This window comes from Anolis sagrei, chromosome 3, assembly GCF_037176765.1.
Source record: "Anolis sagrei isolate rAnoSag1 chromosome 3, rAnoSag1.mat, whole genome shotgun sequence".
In the NCBI taxonomy this organism is placed as follows: Eukaryota; Metazoa; Chordata; class Lepidosauria; order Squamata; family Dactyloidae; genus Anolis; species Anolis sagrei.
The window spans coordinates 88,689,802-88,710,267 of NC_090023.1; the positions used below are offsets into that span (position 1 = coordinate 88,689,802).

General features: G+C 41.3%; 1 protein-coding gene and 1 long non-coding RNA gene across 4 annotated transcripts in view; one reads left to right on the forward strand and one right to left on the reverse strand.

Moving 5' to 3' along the window:
* The window catches only part of SH3KBP1 (SH3 domain containing kinase binding protein 1), a 204,233-nt gene that overhangs the window by 96,311 nt on the left and 87,456 nt on the right, over window positions 1–20,466 (forward strand). For all 3 annotated transcript variants that reach the window (XM_060770073.2, XM_060770074.2, XM_060770075.2), the window contains one exon: window positions 14,442–14,548. In XM_060770073.2, the coding sequence (XP_060626056.2) occupies window positions 14,442–14,548 (107 nt within the window). The remainder of the gene's footprint in view (window positions 1–14,441; window positions 14,549–20,466) is intronic.
* LOC132771718 (uncharacterized) overlaps window positions 1,680–20,466 on the reverse strand; it is an 83,365-nt gene continuing 64,578 nt past the window's right edge. Inside the window, exons 2-3 of the long non-coding RNA XR_009631109.2 lie at window positions 7,790–7,883; window positions 1,680–1,762 (exon numbers count right to left, since the gene is read on the reverse strand). This is a non-coding gene — a long non-coding RNA (uncharacterized lncRNA). The remainder of the gene's footprint in view (window positions 1,763–7,789; window positions 7,884–20,466) is intronic.

The following is a 20,466-nucleotide window of genomic DNA, read 5'->3' on the forward strand; positions in this document are numbered from 1 at the left end:
CAGTGCAACATTGTGGTGTATTTCAGGCAGAGGTTGACCATAGGGTCTTTCTGGAGGATCTACAGATTGCTAAAGAGAACATATTAATCAAATCTGCAAAAGTTACACCTGAAAATTTGGAGAACTGACTGTATATCATTAGCTTATGATGGTTTGGGATATTTCAATTATTTGCACACTAGCAGAAATGTAGCTAATCCCTGCCAAGATATCCAAAAAGGGTCCCAGGATACTTGTTATTTTCCTACTTCCTCCTCTTCTAAACCTCTTGATCTTATCTCAGAAAGCAGTTTCCCCTTTTCTTGCTCTTTAACATTAGAAATCTTTGCAGCAGTGCCATAGTCCTCTCCTGCTTCCCTGCCATTTTCCCACCTTTAGATAGAATCTTAGCATCAGAATATCATAGATTCAGTTTTTCTAGCTGAAGTGTGAATTTAATACTCCAAAAGCAGGCCAGGGAACCTTGTGTTTTCAGAAAAATGTTCTACCTGCCACTTCAGAATCTTACCAGCAATGCCTTAGAATCCCACCCATATCCCCATCCAGTTTTAATGTTCAGAATCATAATAGCTGTGCCATAGCTCCTTGTTAATGTCCTAATCCAATCCCCAGAACATTAACAAAATGCGTCAGACTAAACTTATTCAACCACAGCTTTGGCCTCTCACTTGATGCATATGTGAAACATTATCTGGTCTACTTGATGAATATGTTGAAACATTATCTGGTCAAAACTGCTGGATGAATTACCACCATATTTGGCCACAAGGCACCCACTAACCCAAGGAGTGACCATTACTCAAACAAAACAAAACAAATCCCCAAACCCACAAAAAAAAAAACCAGTGAAAGAGGCTTTAAAACCTCCAAAATAAAATATGTTACAATGTATGCACCAACCCCCCCCCACTTTCAATTATGATTACCAGCTCGTTCTGTGACTCCAAAACGTTTTCTGTTAAAAAAAGTTGAATACTCTCTTTTGTGACTTTCCAGAAGTAATTAATCTTTTAAATAGGTTACAATGACCACCTACGCTAGTGAACATTAGAAGTGCCCATTGTTTAAAACCAGAAGGGGACTTCCTACCAGTTCAATTTTGTTTGTTATGTTCAACATTTTAACAGTCTTTATGGCCCATGCAAGGACCAAAGGAGAAACAATCGTCTCCTGAATTTATCAGTTATGTCTATTCCTACCTAAGATAAACAGGTAATGTTTTGAGGAGAGAGCAGCATACAAGCTCCAGCTCTGAGGTAGTTAGGAATCAAACTGGAATGTTAAAAATGAGGACAGTGGAATTGGATTTGACGTAACAGTTTGAAAGAAGTTAGGTGTAAGAATCTTCCATAATAATGCACTACTATCTGCTTGTCTGTGGGTGTTGGGGAAAGCGAAAGGAACTGAAATGGGATGCAAAAGGAAAATTAAAGGGAAGGGAGAAAATTACAGCCACTTAGGAAAGAAAAATAGAGCCTCTCTTGTTTGGACAAGACGGAGACTGGAAGATAACTGCATTGGTCAGGTGGCTGTTTTTCTCCTGAGGACCCTTTGAGAGGATACAGAGATTGCCAAAATCACAACACACACCAAAAAACTAGATGTGGTCAGATACTTGTCTCCCTTTTAAATAAATTTAGATATATTGCTATTAAAAAGTGCAAGGGAGCACTGAAACCTTTAAAAAAGTTTAATTACCACTCCAAGATTCTTCCAGGAAAGGGAATACACTTCTTTCTTGAAAATTCACAGACCAAGGTATCTGTAGGGATCAAAAGGCACAAACAGTATTGTGAGGCCCATGTAGTTCCCAAGCTAGCATTCTGCAACCCATGAGCTCAGAGAAAAAAGCAACCAAGGCATAAGAGAAAGGAATATAAGATGTTTTATAGTCAGAAGAGAGTTGGGGGCAGAAAGTGATAGAAAAGGAAGGGAAATATATATGAATGCAGAAAGGAAAAAGTTGCCTCCTTTAGTGGGAGAAGGGATGTTTACCAACACACACACACACATGTGTATTGTGTCCAGTGCAGTGGATTTGTGGGATTTTTAGATTCACCCCTCCCACTATTACATACAAAAAATCCACCCCCATAATCTAGCTGTCAATCACAGATCATGTGGGTCTCTATCCCAGTGATTCTCAACTTGTGATTCCTGGACCACCAGTGGTCCAAAAAAGCTAAAATATGATCCATGGCTTCACCATTACTACATCATTGCAACACCCCACGGACCACGCTCCCTTCCTCGTGGCCATGGGGCCGTGGCGAGGAGGTGAAGAGAAAGCCATTAAAGATGGTTTCTTGGGTCTCACACTCCACTTCTTGTATTTTTTTTCAGCCTAACACTCCCCCCCCCTTTTTACACGAGTGTTAATAAAATCCATGGATAATAAGGTAAAGGTAAAGGTTGTCCCCTGACATTAAGTCCAGTCATGTCTGACTCTGGGGTGTGGTGCTCATCTCCATTTCTAAGCCGAAGAGCCAGCGTTGTCCGTAGACACCTCCAAGGTCATGTGGCCAGCATGACTGCATGGAGCGCCGTTACCTTCCCGCCAGAGTGGTACCTATTGATCTACTCACATTTGCATGTTTTCAAACTGGTAGGTTGGCAGAAGCTAGGGCTGACAGTGGAAGCTCACGCCGCTCCCCGGAATCGAACCTGCGACCTTTTGATCAACAAGCTCAGCAGCTCAGTGTTTTAACCCACTGCGCCACCGGGGGCTCCTCATGGATAATAACACAGCCCAATTTAAAAAAAAATTGGTTTCTTCGTTTTTAGGCCTGGTCCTGGGATTATTAGGGATGCTGAATCAGAAAATTTCATTGGATAGACCACATCAGCTCTAGATTATTAAATGCGGTTTTCTGTGGGTGAGCAGATGGTGACTATTGGATGGCATATGTTCTGTATCAGAAACTAGAGCTGATGTGGTCTATCCAATGCAATTTTCTGAATCAGCACCCCAAATAACCAAACCTAATCTAAAGTTGACCAGAAAACTGATTCATAACCCTTTTGCTACTAATGTTTGAGAGTGGTCCCTGGTCAAAAAAAAAAAAAAAAGAAAGAAAAGAAAAGAATTGGGAACCATTGCTGTATCAACTGATGGATTAGGTTGTTGTAGGTTTTTCGAGGTATATGGCCATGTTCTAGAAGCATTCCCTCCTGACGTTTCACCTGCATCCATGGCAGGCATCCTCAGAAGTTGTGATGGATTCTGTGTTTTGAAAAAACATCAATTGGAGGTACAGATCCCTAGTGAGTCTTACAAGTTCTGTAAGGCATGCCACTGTTTAAAACACACACCCATCAAACTATAAGTTAGTTTTCTAAGATCTACAGAGACACTAGCTGGAACACCTCAGCAAGCGAGAGTCCAAAAGTGGCAGGCTCAAACCCAGAACCTCAACCAATGGCTGATACCAAATGAGAGACTCCCCCCTGGGCACACAGAGGACTGGGCGACTTGGAAGGCGCTGAACAGACTGTGCTCTGGCACCACAAGATGCAGAGCCAACCTTCAGAAATGGGGCTACAAATTGGAATCCTCGACATGCGAGTGCAGAGAGGAGCAAACCACTGACCCCCTGATGCAATGCAACCTGAGCCCAGCCACATGCACAATGGAGGACCTTCTTGCAGCAACACCAGAAGCACTCCCAAGTGGCCAGATACTGGTCAAAGGACATTTAATCAACTACCAAACTCACACATTTTGTATTTTCTCTGTTTGCTTGCTTTGTTCTGTTAGAAATCTATATATATAAATTTGTTAGGGGCATCCAACGGAGAAACAAAACTCAAACCCCCCCCCCCCCCCCCAACGAAACTTAACCAAAATTCCCATGCCCATAACACAACCCACAAGGTACAAACATATCTACTCAAAATGAAAAACAACACAACAACACACTCACAAAATGGCAAAACAACAAAACTCAAAAATCCCCCAACGAAACTTAACCAAAATTCCCGTGCCCATAACACAACCCACAAGGTACAAACATATCTACTCAAAATGAAAAACAACACAACAACACACTCACAAAATGGCAAAACAACAAAACTCAAAAAAACCCCAGCAAAACTTAACCAAAATTCCCATGCCCATAACACAACCCACAAGGTACAAACATATCTACTCAAAATGAAAAACAACACAACAACACACTCACAAAACGGCAAAACAACTGAGCATGCGCATTGGCGCCCAGCCGCAAGTTCCCTGGCGTGCGCACATGGCCTTCTGGCCAATGTTCCCTCTGCGGAAACCATGCCCACTCCAAGCCTCGCCGCGCCGGTTCCCCCACACACACACACCCTGCCGCACACACACACACAACCCCACACTCCATCACTCCCCCTGCCGCTGCACACACACACGCAACCCCACTCCCCCCGCCGCCACACGCACACACGCAACCCCACACTCCATCACTCCCCCCGCTGCCGCACGCACACACGCAACCCCACTCCCCCCGCCGCCGCACACACACACGCAACCCCACGCTCCATCACTCCCCCCGCCGCCGCACGCACACACACAACCCCACTCCCCCCGCCGCCGCACACGCACACGCAACCCCACGCTCCATCACTCCCCCCGCCCCCGCACACACACCCGCAACCCCACAAGGAAGGAGGGAAAGAAGGAGAGAAAGAGGGAAGATTGGCCACAGCAACACGTGGCGGGTAAAGGTTGTTATTTCTATTATTATTATGCTATTGTTCCTATGAGACCCTTTTAGGGGGAATGGGAGAGGTGTCAGGTCCCAGAGGCAATGCATTGCATTATTGTTATTGTTATGATGGTGGTGAAATAAAAGGAAATAAAAAGTGAAAGAAGGAAGCAAACAGGGAGGGAGGAAAGGCAAAGGAAGAAAGGGGGAGGGAATGAAGGAAAGAGAGAAGGATGAAATCAAGTAGTGAAAGAAGGAAAGAAAGAAAGAGGTAGAGAAGGAAGAAAGGAGAGAAAGGGAGAGGAAAAGGTGGAAGGAATAGGTAGGGACCTCTCTTTCATAATAGTCCAGATATCTACCTCAACTATGATAAGTTTTACTATAGGCCACAGAAACGCGTGGCAGGGCACAGCTAGTATAATATAATTGACTGGCTGCCCTGACACGAGAAATAAATAAATATCTGCTGATGTTTTATTTGATTTTATATTGATTTGTTGGCATCTCATTCAAAAGCCTTTAAATGGTCACGAAGACCTGTGCCTTTTGGGGCACCATGATAGTACTGACAGGTCTCAGATTGATATTTTACAGTTCACCCTACAGGGGCAATAAAAGCTTTTAATTTAGATTTGCTGCATCACTCCCTTACCCAGTCTTTATATAAAAGAATAGGTGGTGTGTGTAAAGAGTTTCCCCCTACTCAGATTGTTTCTATAAATTCCAAAAGTAACCTTTGTACAAAATAATAATAATAAAATAAAATCTGATAACCCCAATGTAGTCACTAGGTGGCACTGGATTTATTTGCCTTTTTGTGCAGTCAAGAGTTTCCCATTTTTGTCCTATCCATGTTTGATAGAGGTTATGATGCTGCTGTCTAACTTTGTGACTGCTGTGTCCATTAAACCAGTGGAGTTGGGGAATTTTTGGCCTTCCTGATATTTTAAAATGTCATTGTCACCATCTCCTAATCTCTCATTGGTCATTATGCCTTGGTGTTCTAGATGTCCAAAATATTTGGAAGACAAAATGTTCCACAGACTTCTTCTAATGAAGCATCTGCAGAATGAATGTAGTAGGGCACTACTGTGATGCTGTGGGATTCTGGGAATTGTAGTTTGGTGAGGAACCAGCACTCTGTCAGAAAAGGATAAAGACCTTGCAAAATTAGAAGTCCTATTTTTATTTATTTATTTATGTATTTATTTATGTATTTATTTACAGTATTTGTATTCCGCTTTTCTCACCCCAAAGGGGACTCAAAGCGGTTTCTACATAGGTAATGGCAAAATTCAATGCCAGCACAAACAATTACAATTATACAATTACAATTAGACATAAATCAACTTAAAATACATCCATAAACAGTAGAACAATCATTAAAACAGTAAAACAGTCTCATCCGTCAAATTGCAGTTCCAGTCATTGTCTTTCCGAAATGCTGCATACATTTGTTTCTACTGCCTGAAGGCCTGGTCCCAAAACCATGTTTTTAATTTTTTCTTAAAAGCCAGGAGGGAGGGAGCGGATCTTACCTCATTTGGGAGAGTGTTCCTTAGGCGGGGGGCCACAACCAAGAAGGCCCTATCTCTCATCCCCGCCAGGTGCATTTGCGCTATTGACGGGAGCGAGAGCAGGGCCTCCCCGGGTGATCTTAGATTATGAGCTGGGACATAGGGGTAGATGCGTTCGGACAAGTAAGCTGGGCTAGAACCGTATAGAGCTGTATAGGTCAAAACCAGCACTTTTTGTCGTGTCAGGAGCGACTTGAGAAACTGCAAGTCACTTTTGGTGTGAGAGAATTGGCCATCTGCAAGGACGTTGCCTAGGGGACGCGCAGATGATTTGATGTTTTTATCATTCTTGTGGGAGGCTTCTCTCATGTCCCCGCATGAGGAGCTGGAGCTGATAGCGGGAGCTCATCTGCCTCTCCCCGGATTTGAACCTGCGACCTGTCGGTCTTCAGTCCTGCCGGCACAGGGGTTTAACCACTGTGCCACCGGGGGCTCCTATTCCATACCGAGCTATTGCAGTTAAAGTGATGTCAAACTGCATTAATTCTTCAGTGTAGATGTGCCCTAAACCTCTACTGCAAGAACAATTATAAGCTGTATTTTTTGCACCAGTTAACTGAGAAGTTGATGGTTTAGTTAGAGAGGGATGATTTATACTAGACTTTTGTGTAACTCTGCCAGTTTCTGCCACTATAATTAATGATATCTTAATTCCTGTGTAAAACATTAAACAGAAGATGTCATTTGACACATAGATAAAAAGCAGAATAGCAATTGGATCTTGATTGAGCTCATAGATTATTTAGGTACACTTTATTACAGAGATTCATTTGTCTCCTTGGGGGACAGTACCGTTCTAATGTGTATTATCTGACTGCCTTTCTTTATTCACTTCTCACTTCCATCTTTCAAATGGTTCTTGCAGGGGTGGCCAGTGGCTGGTTTTTGCCCATCTCTCCTCACTGTCTTTTTGTCTTTCTTTGAGGGGACTTTGGGGGTGAAGATGAGAGAAATAAACGGACTTTATTTTTTTAAAGGAAGTTCTGGGGGCTCACTAGGTAGACAGGGGGAGCTTTATAGGGATCATCATGTGTAATTTCCCTGTAGAGCCACAGTGGCGCTTTGGGTTAAACCTTTGTGCTGGCTGAACTGCTGACCTGAAGGTTGGCGGTTTGAAACCACGAGACAGGATGAGCTCCCATCTGCCAGCTCCGGCTTCTCATGCGGGGACATGAGAGAAGCCTCCCACAGGATGGTAAAACATCCGGGCATCCCCTGAGCAACGTCCCTGCAGACAGCCAATTCTCAAGTCAATTCACAAGTCACTTCTGACATGAAAGAAAATGTAATTTCCCCAGGCATAGATCAGTGAATACTTCCATTTATTTTTCTACATATTCCTTCACATAACTATTTTAATTATTCCATACTTTGATCTCAAGGACTATCATCATAAAGATATAAAATGTTACTTTTATACAGCTCTGAATCTCAGTCAAAACTCCAAAACACTTTAAAAAAAGTATGCCTACATTGAGTTACTAGTTCCAGCTAATAAGGTTTATATATATATAAGTGTTGGCTTACCATTCAGCTATTGATTCAGTGGATCTGTTCTTGTTTGGGCCAGGAGTTGGATTTAGGCCACAGAGGATTTTTATTGTTGCGGTTCTTAAGATTTCTTGAATAAAGATTTAAAAGAAATGATTAGCTGAGTTACATAATGGTACTTTATTTGTGTCCTAAATGTTCCAATGATTATTATGGGTGCTTGATGTTTTCTAAAATAATGGCAAATATGTTTCCATTTTATTTACAATAATGATTTTAAGAAACCTCCAGATCAGCATTACAGTGTTTTCCTTTCGGGCAAAGCCCATAGCTTTATTTGAACAACATTATGCCTACCTAAGATTTTGGAATAGCAGAGTAAAATAGTTTAACAGTGGCACCCAATAATTAAAGAACACATATTCTTTCTTCTAAAAGCATGTAAAGGAAACTCGTAGTTAAGTACGTATTCTTGCATTTATGCATTTTAATATGCTTTTTCTGCTTATCCTGAAACATCTGCAGACCAGACTGAACATACACCTGCATACCAGATTAACTTGCAATGTGGCATGAAGAAAACATGACAATGTAATTGGAAGATAACAAATATGTAGCCTGAAAAACTTCTAGCTGAAATGATTACATGCAAGGCCAAAAAAAAAAGTCTTAACAGTCAGAAATCAAATTGGCATTGCAGGACTATAAATCAAGAAATGAAGATTATGGGTGTTTTATTCATAGAATCAAATAGCTGGAATGGCCCCAAAGGCAAACTGAGGCCATCCCTATTGCCTTAATGTGACATTGAGCCATCTTTATGTGCATCAACAGAGGGAGTTGTGATTTATTTCCATTATGCACAAGCAGCACTATTTTTCTTCTGTCTTAGGACAGAATTGAAAGATCTAGCAATGTGAACAACCCACAGCTTAGAAAAGTCACTTTTTGAACTGTGTATCCCACAATTGTTCCATTTGCACTATCTCCAGCTGTTCTGGCTAGAGCTCTGTAGATTAAAAGATTGGGTTTTGTAGTATAGCCTGGCATTGCAGCTGAATAGAAATTTGTCCTACTGTTTCTTCTGGAGTCTAAAGTCCATTGATAATAGCAAGGCAGTAAGATTGGTAGAAAGATGATGGACCAAGCAACTCCTTGCATCAAGAAATAGTATGAAGAGTGCTCTACAGCTTATCAGCAAGTTAATTACAAAATATTAAGAATTGTATGAATTGCATAATAATTGAGACCCACTTCTGTGCATGGACCTCAGTAGATGGTGAAACCTCTCCCTCCAATTCCAACTGCAACTGCTATGGCCTGTAAGTGATTAGGCTCAGTTTGATGGTAGCTGAGCCTCAGCAGCTGATGAGATCTCCATTATCATCGTCGTCATAATCATCATAATATTTATTTATATCCCACTTTACCTTCCTAAAAAGAAACTCTTGTTCATGTTCCAACTGCAGTGTCAGCAACCCTTCCCAGTTTCCAACAGAACTCACAACCTCTGAGGATGCCTGCCATAAATGCAGGCAAAACGTCAGCAGAGAATGCTTCTGGAACATGGCCATACAGCCCGAAAAACTTACAACAACCCGTAGCTTATTTATTTACTTATTTATTTGTGACATTTATATCCTGTCCTTCTCACCCTGAAGGGGACTCAGGACAGCTTATATGAGTGGCATTATTCTATGCCCAAACAACAATAACAATTACAAGCAATTAAGCAACAATTTAAAAGAACATTAAAACAACATATGTAAATATTAGAGGACCATTGTGCATAGATCCAAAGCCAGATAATCATATTCATCTGTCCAAAGCCAATTCCAACTGCATTGCACAAATAATTATGCTGGGCCAAATTATTGCTCCAAAAGCCAAGTTTTCATTTGTTTATGAAATGACAAGAGGGAAGGGGCCAATCTAATCCTACTAGGAAGGGAGTCCCACATTGACTTCAGAGCAGGCATTAGAGCAGCCAGAACCTGTACTGAAACTAATCTCCACTCTGCCACCCCTTTTCCTTGTGTGTTACATCTTATTTAGATTGTAAACCCAAAGCCAGGGAACTGTTAAACTAATAAATTAAAAGCAATTCTGAGAATCATTGTGGTTGAATACAATAATAACTTAATGCCCCTGTTGCATATGAGAGCCAGCATGGTGTAGTGGTTTGAGTCTTGGATGACTGGGGACCACCTGCTCAACCACGTAAACCCACTTGGGAACCTTGGGCAAGTCACACTCCTGCATCCTCAGAAAGAGGCCGTGGCAAACCCTGTCTGAACAAATCTTATCTAGAAAACAAGATCTTAGGGTCACCATAAGTCAGAAACAAGTTGAAGGCACACAACAGCAGCAGCACCAACTGAGGATAGTTATGAAAACCTGATTTTGACATTCAGGTTGCTTCCCCCCCCCCCCTTGTCAGTGTTGAGCAACACATAAATGTCCCTCCCCTTCTACCGTTTCTGTTCCCAAATAACCTGATGTTCTTAAGGAGACTTCATTTCGGGGTTTGCAGCAAGACATTCTGTACTTATCTGCCTGCTGGATTCCCTGTCTAACGCCTACCCACTAGTTATGACACTGAGAAACAGCACGACATGACAGCTTTGACCTTGAGAAGCTTCACAATCAACATTCATGCAGATTTTCTGGGAGAAGAGGAGGGGAAATCTGCCTGCCACTCCCCAGACTGTAGACCTTGTAATAGCTTCTCCGCCTCCCCATTTCTCTCAGCTGCCAGCCTTTTTGTTGTGTACCTTCGAGTCATTTCTGACTTACTTCAACCCTAAGGCAAACCCTGTTTTTGGCAAGATTTGTTCAAAGGGGGTTTAACATAGCCTTTTTCTAAAACTGTGACTTGCCCAAAGTCATCCAGTGGGTTTCTGTGGACAGATGAGCATTTGCACCCTGGTCGTCCAAGATCGTATTGTAACACCCAAGCCATTACACTGTGCTAGCAAAATTGTATCCCCCATATTTGTCATCAGCATATGCCAGTTGCACAATAAGAGGTATCCGAAAAAGTAGCACTCACCATGAAGCCCTCCTATGTCAGATCTTCTTCATGTTTCAAGGAATGTTATCACAGACAGAGGTTATTTACCTTGTACTAACCTTGCCAGTTGTGAGTCCAAAAACACGTAACCTATAGTCAATCTACACTTTATTTTAAACACCCAGCTAGCATTTATACCTTTCTGCCCTTTAATACAAAAGTGAGTGCAAAAAACTAATTAAATTGGCAGAGACAATTGTTATGGATACTTCTAGAACTTCTTTAAGGGCAAAAGCCCTTAATTTAGAATGATATGAAGCCTTTAATGCTTTCCCACACCCCATTATCTTAATTGGCAATAAAAAGCCCATTACAAAGGATACAGATTTCTTTCCATTTCTAATTGTTAGAATTCTGGAATACCAAGGAATGGATAGTCTTGTTGTGATTTGAAGGCACTTGTTGACTCATAGCGGCCCCATATAATCCATAGGGTTTTCTTAGGCAAAGAATCCTCAGAGGTGATTTTACCAGTTCCTTCCTATGAAATACAGTGTTCCCTCCCTACTTCACCATTTGCTTTTTGTGGACTGGCTATTTCACGGGGTTTTGCCTCCCAGTTTATGAATGGTTGCTGTTGCCCAGAGCAGCACTCTAATCCCGCCTCCTGGTAATGATGGAGTGTGGAAAGCGGTTTCACCCTCCCCCTTGGGAGAGAGGCAGCCAATCAAGAGAGAATGTGAAGCTAAGCAGAGATAGCTAGCAAAAAAGTGTGTGGTGCCTTTAAATCTCTCCTCGCTTCTGCCTCACCCTTGGAACTTGATATAAACATATAGCATTGCTATTTCACAGATTTTCACTTTTCATGGTCCTGGAATGTAACACCCACAATAAGTGAGGGAACACTGTATATCTACAGCACCTGGTATTCACTGGGGGGGGGGGGGTCTCTCATCCAACTCCTAACCAAAGCCAATCCTGATTAAACTTTCACAGTCAGACAGAATATGGTGCTTTTTGAGGCTGTTGGTACCACCCTCCAATGTTTACTACAAAATTGAGTAAGGAAGTCAAATACTTACTTTTGTGCCTGGTTAGCAAGATGAGTCTAATGATTTTGGTCTAAATCCAGTTGTTTTTCTGACATGAAAACCCACTGAATCAATGGAATTTAAGTGTTGAGTTACTAATTTCTCATTGATTCAGTGGATTTATTGACAAAACAATTGGATTTAGGCCTTTCATTCCCTGAGTTACCACTTTCGTGTAATTGTTTATTTTTTGCTGGCACAGCAAAGAGGGTCAAATTAGTCTCCAAATTACAAAGTATTATAAAAATGCCTCTTTTGTATGGCAGGGCCACTTTTTGATTATAGCAATTGCTCTACTACAGGTAGAGAAATAATGATAAATCTTTTAACATGAAAAGGGCAATTGAGGTTTATTCCTGGTGAGTTTTTTCTTCAGAATGGTTACTTGTGTAAATGGCCATGCTGAGTTGACCTGTGCTACTGCAGTTTTCTTCTGAGGAATCCATTTAGACTGTCATGGACTGGATGGCAATTAGAGCCCACATGTGTATGTGACCTGCATGTCTCCCACTGAGGAAGAACTTGCTCTGTCACACAGATACTGACAGTAGCATTGTTTAGTAAGAGAATATTTTCTTCCAAAAAAAATAATAGCATCCAGAGAAGGAGACTCTGCCACACTCTGAGGCAACGGCATAGTTCACCGACTAGCAATTCTTAGCATCAAGAATTTTTTCCTAATTTTTATGCTGAATCTCTTTACCTGCAGTTTGAACCCACTGTTCCATGTCCTTCCATGCTGACCATATAATGCACTTTGAAGCCGAGGCAGTGGTAATTACAAAACGCATACTGTCAATGCGCACTGCAACTTGCATCTAAGGATACATAATGCATTTTAAAAGTCTCAGAAAAGTCTGAGTTCATCTAATAATACTTTGCAGAAGATGCCAGTGTATCCCAGATCCAGGGCAAAATCAGCTCCACAAAATGCAGAGCACATTGTACACAAGCACCCCTGCTGAAGCACATTATAGACTCCAGAACAGGAGCTGTCCAAAAATGGCCCAAGGGCATGGCTGGGCAGGAGGGATAATTGATTTTCTCTAACTGTTGATTCTCTCTGCTAACTGTTACTTTCCTGTTTTTTTTCTCACCCTGTATGTCTCCAATGTGCTGATGCGCATCTCTGCAGAAAATGAAGAAATAATACCCTTCAAAACAGTTTGATGTTAGGTTCTGTGGTTCATGTAATCACCTTCCTGGCCTTAAACTGGTTTCAAACATGGCAGTCTGATCAATCAGTTCCTTCTGATCTAGAGCGCCCTACTCTCTAGATCAGCAGAACCTAACATTACAAAATAATTGTTATCTCCAACAGTCCAGCTTGCCAGATGGCTATACTTCTGTCTGTGGTATTTTTTTGTAATCAGAATTTAGATAGTATGAATATTTTGGTAACTACTAGCTATATTAAAACAATAAGTCCATTTTTCTTGAGACTGATCCACTTCTTGAAACTGATGAACAAAGTGGTAGACATTGTAGTAAGCAGCTCCAAAATGTCAGGATGACTCTCATCTCATGTCATCGCTCTCCATAATTCACTTAAACCTTTAGTGCTTATGACAAAATTAATTATATGTCTTCTGCAATATTTTAAATGGAAATAAGTTGTTTTCCATTGCAACATAACAATAAAACAGAGCAATCATGCAACATCATAACCATGACTAATTTTTGATTGTATGATTACAAATACTACTGCCTGATATTTTTTTTTTAAATTGAGGTTTTTGTTACTCTTTAGGAAAGACTCTGTGGTACAGTTGAGGCGAGTGAGTACTACTTTATATCATAGAGAGTTATAAAACAGGTAAAATATCCTTTAGGGGCAAACTCTTTTTCCATTTTAGTTAATAGAAATTACTGTTTGACTGTTACATTAGCACTTTCTGATTTACATAAGCTGATGCAATAACATGTTGTTATTGGTGAAAATTCCAGCATTAACAATAGGTAAAACTTTAGGCTATTTATTAATCTATCAGCATCCTGGGTGTACACATTTCTTGTAATATATAACTGCTTATTTACAATTGGCAAGATAATTTAAAGGCTTAAAATCATGATTTAGAATATAAAAAACATACAAAATAAAGCTGCCCCCTATTTATGTGATTTCATTTCATTGTTATGAAAAAGTGTGGTCTCCCAGACATTTTGTCATCAGCCCTGTTAGTGTGTTGGTTAGTGCCGTACTTCAGTAAAACTGTAAAATTCATATAAGTGTATCATATATACAATATGTTTGTTTTTTCAGAGGTTTTAGCTAAAGGATATTTGCTAAAGGTACTCAAAATACAGAGTGCAGAAAATACAGAAAAGATGAACCTAATGAGATACTCCATATTTGCCGAGTTATTTTTTTAGATTTCTTTCTGGTTCAGAATGGTTAATAAAACTTGATAGCAGGATAACTCATTAAACTTTTTGTGTAGTTGTAACACATTGCCCTCGTGAAATATCCTGCTTTGAAATTAGGTCCATCATTTTGAAATACCATGTACATTTCATGGCAACTTGAAATTCATGACTTAAGCATAAATGTTACAATTAATGTTATCTGTTTTTAAAATTCCAGGTGACAGGAATAGACGAAGAAGATGTCAAGTGGCTTTCAGCTACATGCCCCAGAATGAAGATGAGCTGGAGTTAAAAGTTGGAGACATCATTGAAGTTGTGGGAGAAGTAAGTAGGATTTTCCAAGATCCTCCATCATCCTATGTTTACACTGGACACTGTCTAGCTCATTTTGGCTTCAGAATCAGGCTCCTCATGCCATTTTTTGTGCTCAGATACATTCCCAAAGTTGCCACCCAGTAAAACTGCCACCCAGCAAAAATCCAGTGGCAATTACTAATAACAGGAGAGACAAACCTTTTAAATTATGAATTTCCACTTTCTGTATTAGAATTTTCCCTGCTGGGTGACGAAGTTCATGTATGGCAGGAAGGGTTCCACTAATGATACAGAGCATCCAAACAGTTCCATATATATGTGCAGATAGACATAGAGCCATTGAAGGAAGGTTGAATGAGATACTGGTGCACCTCTCCCATAATGCGGACAGCTTACTTTTTCCACACATAGCATATGTATTTATCGAAGTGGAGAGTACAGATGACTATAAATATGGGAAGTGTGCACAAATCTCCCATTCACCAAATAGCACATTACTTATGTGCCAACACATGTACAGGAAAGAGGAGAGAAAAGGCAGCGTTCCATTTTCCTCATCAGGATCTTCTACAAATATGAGGAGCATTTCTGGAGCATTTGGAAGACAGTGGACAAATAGGATGTGTTTCTCCCTCCTGGAGGGTTTTTGTAAGTGTGTGTTGTATGTGAAGATATATTGTGGATGGGAATCCAAAATAGTTCTATTGTTTATGGTCAGATAAGAGAGTGGTGTGATGGTCTTTAAAAAGCAATAAAGCATTTGGAGTGTATCCCAATAGAATAGAACTGTATACCGAATATAATTGGAAGGATACAAATCGAACTAAGAAGTCTATCCATGCTTAGAAGATTCTTTAAGCTTTCTTTTGTTTTTTTGAGGGCAACATTTTTTTCAGTATCTGGAAGCTGAACAATTCTCTATGCTTCTATACATTAACTATGAGATTTCTCACCTAGTGATAGATTTTATTGGGCATGTGTATCTGGTGACAGGGTGCTTTAATTGACAATACATTTTCATCTGTAAGCATTTATTGGCTTCAGTGAATAGCTTCATTTCAAACCACATGGAACAAGGATTTTGCCCAGTCTGGATCTGCAGAATCAGCTTTGTGTACAGTTTTGGGTGCATTATAATCATTATACCTTTTAGCACATCCAATTACAATTATTTAAACATAACAACAAATGAACATATGTCCTATCTATATTTATTTATTTATTTATTTATTTATTTGGGGTTCTTTTACCCCGCCCTTCTCACCCCGAAGGGGACTCAGGGCGGCTTACAAAAGCAAAGGCACAATTTGATCCCTGCATCATAAAGACAATCAAACACAGAATTACATCAATACACAGTTAACAACAAATATACATTATAACCATAAAATCAATAAAATCAATAAAACCAAATACAAACCCAATTTCTCCTCTTACATGGTCAGCGTTCGCTACTCATAGATCTAGTTTTACGTTCCACTTCATCAATCCTGCTGGTCTTACTCGCCTGGTTGTCTGATTTAGTTGCCGGAGTGCCCAAAGGCCTGGTCCCATAACCAAGTCTTCACCCTTCTCCTAAAGGCAAGGAGGGATGATGATGCCCTGATTACCCCCGGGAGTGAGTTCTACAGGTGAGGGGCCACCACTGAGAAAGCCCTGCTCCTCGTCCCCACCAGCCTCACTTGTGACAGTGGTGACATTAGGTTTTATATAACACTTTCAAGATACACAATTCTTCAGATGTCATAGAAAAAAAATCCTTAATAAAGATCTTATCATTTTATTGTCGAAAGTTTTCATGGCCAGAATCACTGGGTTTTTTGTAGAGTTTTCGGGCTATAGGGCCATGTTCTAAAAGTATTCTTGCTGACGTTTCACCTGCATCTATGGCAGGCATCCTCAGAGGTTGTGACCTCACAACCTCTGAGGATGCCTGTCCTAGATGCAGGCGAAAAACCAGGTGAGAATACCTCTAGAACATGGCCATATAGCCTGAAAAACCTACAACTCATCTTATCATTTAAAATTCAAGAGGCTTTGAAAGAAGAGGGAGGGTAGGTTGATGTGAAAGAGCGTGCATTCAGTTCCATTTCATATTTAGGCTTGATTTGGGATGAAGACTTAAGGAGTAAAGCCAAAGGCTTCATTGAAAAACTTTGAGAGCAACAAAAAGATGTGGTTTATCATGAGTTTCTTGAGAGGAAGTTAAAAATGTTAGAGACTGTTGAGAGCCAGGAGAAATCTAATAGCCTTCATAATGCAAGAGCTAGAATAGCAAAAGCCATGATTGAAGAGATGTGTTGGAGCTATGTCATTGTAGAGGGAAGAGCTTATACTAAGCTTAATATTGGGCAAGAAGCCAGTGTGGTATTTAAAGAGGACCTGTATAATCAGAAAGATGAAAGAGTTTGGATGATCAGATTTTGTCAATTGAATTGATGAAGTGTCAGGCACAAGATAAAGTACTTCTATTATGATGTACAGGAGGATGCAAACTAGGATGGCAATAGAATAACTGTATGAAAGATTGATTATTCAGAAGTGGCCATGTAGGAAAATACAACAAAATACAAAATCCACAAAGCAGAAATATTATTGGGCCAACTCAAAACTGTTTTATGCAAGTTTTCAAAGATTCACTGGCTTCCTCTTCAGCAAAGAGGAACTAGCGGAAGTCATTTCGGAACCATTGGCAACCATCTTTGAGAGTTCTTGGAGAACGGGAGAAGTTCCAGCAGATTGGAGGAGGGCCAATGTGGTCCCAATCTTCAAGAAGGGAAAAAAGGACGACCCAAACAACTACCGTCCAGTCAGCCTCACGTCGATACCGGGCAAGATTCTGGAAAAGATTGTTAAGGAAGCGGTCTGCAAACACTTAGAAACAAATGCAGTCATCGCTAATAGTCAACATGGATTTATCAAAAACAAGTCATGCCAGACTAATCTGATCTCTTTCTTCGATAGAGCTACAAGCTGGGTAGATGCGGGGAATGCCGTGGATCTAGCGTACCTGGATTTCAGTAAGGCCTTCGACAAGGTCCCCCATGACCTTCTGGCAAGGAAACTAGTCCAATGTGGGCTAGGCAAAACTACGGTGAGGTGGATCTGTAATTGGTTAAATGGATGAACACAGAGAGTGCTCACTAATGCTTCCTCTTCATCTTGGAAAGAAGTGACAAGTGGAGTGCCGCAGGGTTCCGTCCTGGGCCCGGTCCTGTTCAACATCTTTATTAATGACTTAGATGAAGGGCTAGAAGGCATGATCATCAAGTTTGCAGACGACACCAAATTGGGAGGGATAGCCAATAGTCCAGAGGACAGGAGCAGAATTCAAAACGATCTTGACAGATTAGAGAGATGGGCCAAAACTAACAAAATGAAGTTCAACAGTGACAAATGCAAGATACTCCACTTTGGCAGAAAAAATGAAATGCAAAGATACAGAATGGGGGACGCCTGGCTCGAGAGCAGTACGTGTGAAAAAGATCTTGGAGTCCTCGTGGACAACAAGTTAAACATGAGCCAACAATGTGATGTGGCAGCAAAAAAAGCCAATGGGATTTTGGCCTGCATCAATAGGAGCATAGTGTCTAGATCTAAGGAAGTAATGCTACCCCTCTATTCTGCTTTGGTTAGACCACATCTGGAATACTGTGTCCAATTCTGGGCACCACAATTCAAGAGAGATATTGACAAGCTGGAATGTGTCCAGAGGAGGGTGACTAAAATGATCAAGGGTCTGGAGAACAAGCCCTATGAGGAGCGGCTTAGGGAACTGGGCATGTTTAGCCTGAAGAAGAGAAGGCTGAGAGGAGATATGATAGCCATGTATAAATATGTGAGAGGAAGCCACAGGGAGGAGGGAGCAAGCTTGTTTTCTGCTTCCTTGGAGACTAGGACGCGGAACAATGGCTTCAAACTACAAGAGAGGAGATTCCATCTGAAAATTAGGAAGAACTTCCTGACTGTGAGAGCCGTTCAGCAGTGGAACTCTCTGCCCCGGAGTGTGGTGGAGGCTCCTTCTTTGGAAGCTTTTAAGCAGAGGCTGGATGGCCATTTGTCAGGGGTGATTTGAATGCAATATTTCTGCTTCTTGGCAGGGGGTTGGACTGGATGGCCCATGAGGTCTCTTCCAACTCTTTGATTCTATGATTCTATTCTATGATTCTATGAAAGATGCTAAAACCATACAGACAAAGAAAAGTGGTGATATTAGAATGACAGGGCTACATTTCAGATATTACGCTGTAGTCAGTTAAAATTTTCTGGAGGGATCTCGGTTCAGGCAGAAGTTACCCTCCTCCTTTAGTGTGTGAGAGCCAGGGATGAAAGGCAACTAAAGACAGGTAATATAATGTCAACTCCATTACTAACACAAAAGTAACTTCCGTTTCAAACCAGCTAGAACCAGTTCTTGACCTGTGCAAAACGAACTGCCACTTTCTTAGACAGAGGACATTTTCTCAAAGAACATCTGTACTGTTACATGGTAAAAACATTTTGGTGCTGTATCGACAGGATATGTGATTGCATTGGCCACGCTTTGATGCGTGTTCAGGGTTTCATAAGCCATAGTTGTTTATCCCAAAAACACAGGCCTGTATATTGACAGTGTCCCCATTCATGTCGCGATCAAAGGCTTTGTAAAGCATTTGTATTGTTTTGCTGGATTGTTAGCTGATCTTATTTTAACTCAGAGTCTGTTGATTTGGATGCAGTAAGGACATGCATGGTACTCAGCTCCAAGTTTGAAAACCATTCCACCTCTAAAAGAACAAAAATCATAGAAGGAAAGGTTTAAGAAGATGGGCATGTTCAGATTGATGAAGAGAAGATTGAAGGATGACATGATCACGGTTTTTAAATATCTCAAGGATTGTCACAGAGAAGAGGGGATGGCCTCTTCTTTTGCTCCATGTCGATGCCTCCTTCAACGTCGAAGCTGATGTCGAAGGCCTGGATACCGCAGCTGACGTCGACGCCGATGTCGATGTTGAAGCCAACGTCTGCTGGTACAGGAGGTATCGAAGCCGATGATGCGGCGGAAAAAAAGGAATTGGATCGGTGTGCGCGGGGCGCCCTTTTATCCCCTGCCAGGACTGGGCGGGGTTACCGCCAAAACTTGAAAAGTTTAAAATGTAGAAGTTTCCGTTGGAGCCCGCGCAGGCGCAGTCTCTCCACAAGTGTGCATTCGCAGAGACCACGAAGAAAAAGAGTTGTTCAGCAGTCAATGAATTGTCTACAGAGGAGGTATGGCCTCTTTCTGTGGATGTCTTCAAAAAGATGCTGGGTCTGCTGGGGATGCTTTAGCTGGAGGTCCTGCATTGATTTACTTAGGCGATCCCTCATAGCTCGAGGATGATTGTCTTCCAGGTGTTGTGTCTTGGCGGTGGGTCCTTAGGTGGCTGTGGAGCCCTATTCTTGATTCGCATGTTATCCCGTAGTAAGGACATCGGTTTCCAGATGGAAGGCAATCCCGGTCAGGGTTGACTTGACATGCCTTCCTCTTGGCACGTTTCTACCTTTCACCCTCCATTCATGCCTCTTGGAATTCTGCAGCACTGCTGGTCACATCTGACCTCCAGTTAGAGCGCTCAAGGGCCAGGGCTCCCAAGTTCTCGGTGTCTATGGCACAGTTTTTAAGGTTGACTTTAATACCGTCTTTAAATCTCTTTTCCTGGATTGAGCAGGGGGTTGGACTCAATGACCCATGAGGCTTCATCCAACTCTTATGATTCTATTTAACTATAAAATTTTGTTCTTGCTCCAGTTTTGCATTCCGTTTAGGCACAGAAGTTGAACTTGTGAAAGTTGCATGTTTTATAGTTTATGGAGGAATGCTTGACTTGGTATACTGCCTACACTGTTATAGTTCAACAATGTAAATATGGAAATAGGATAATGAATCTAAAAATAAAGCGGACTAG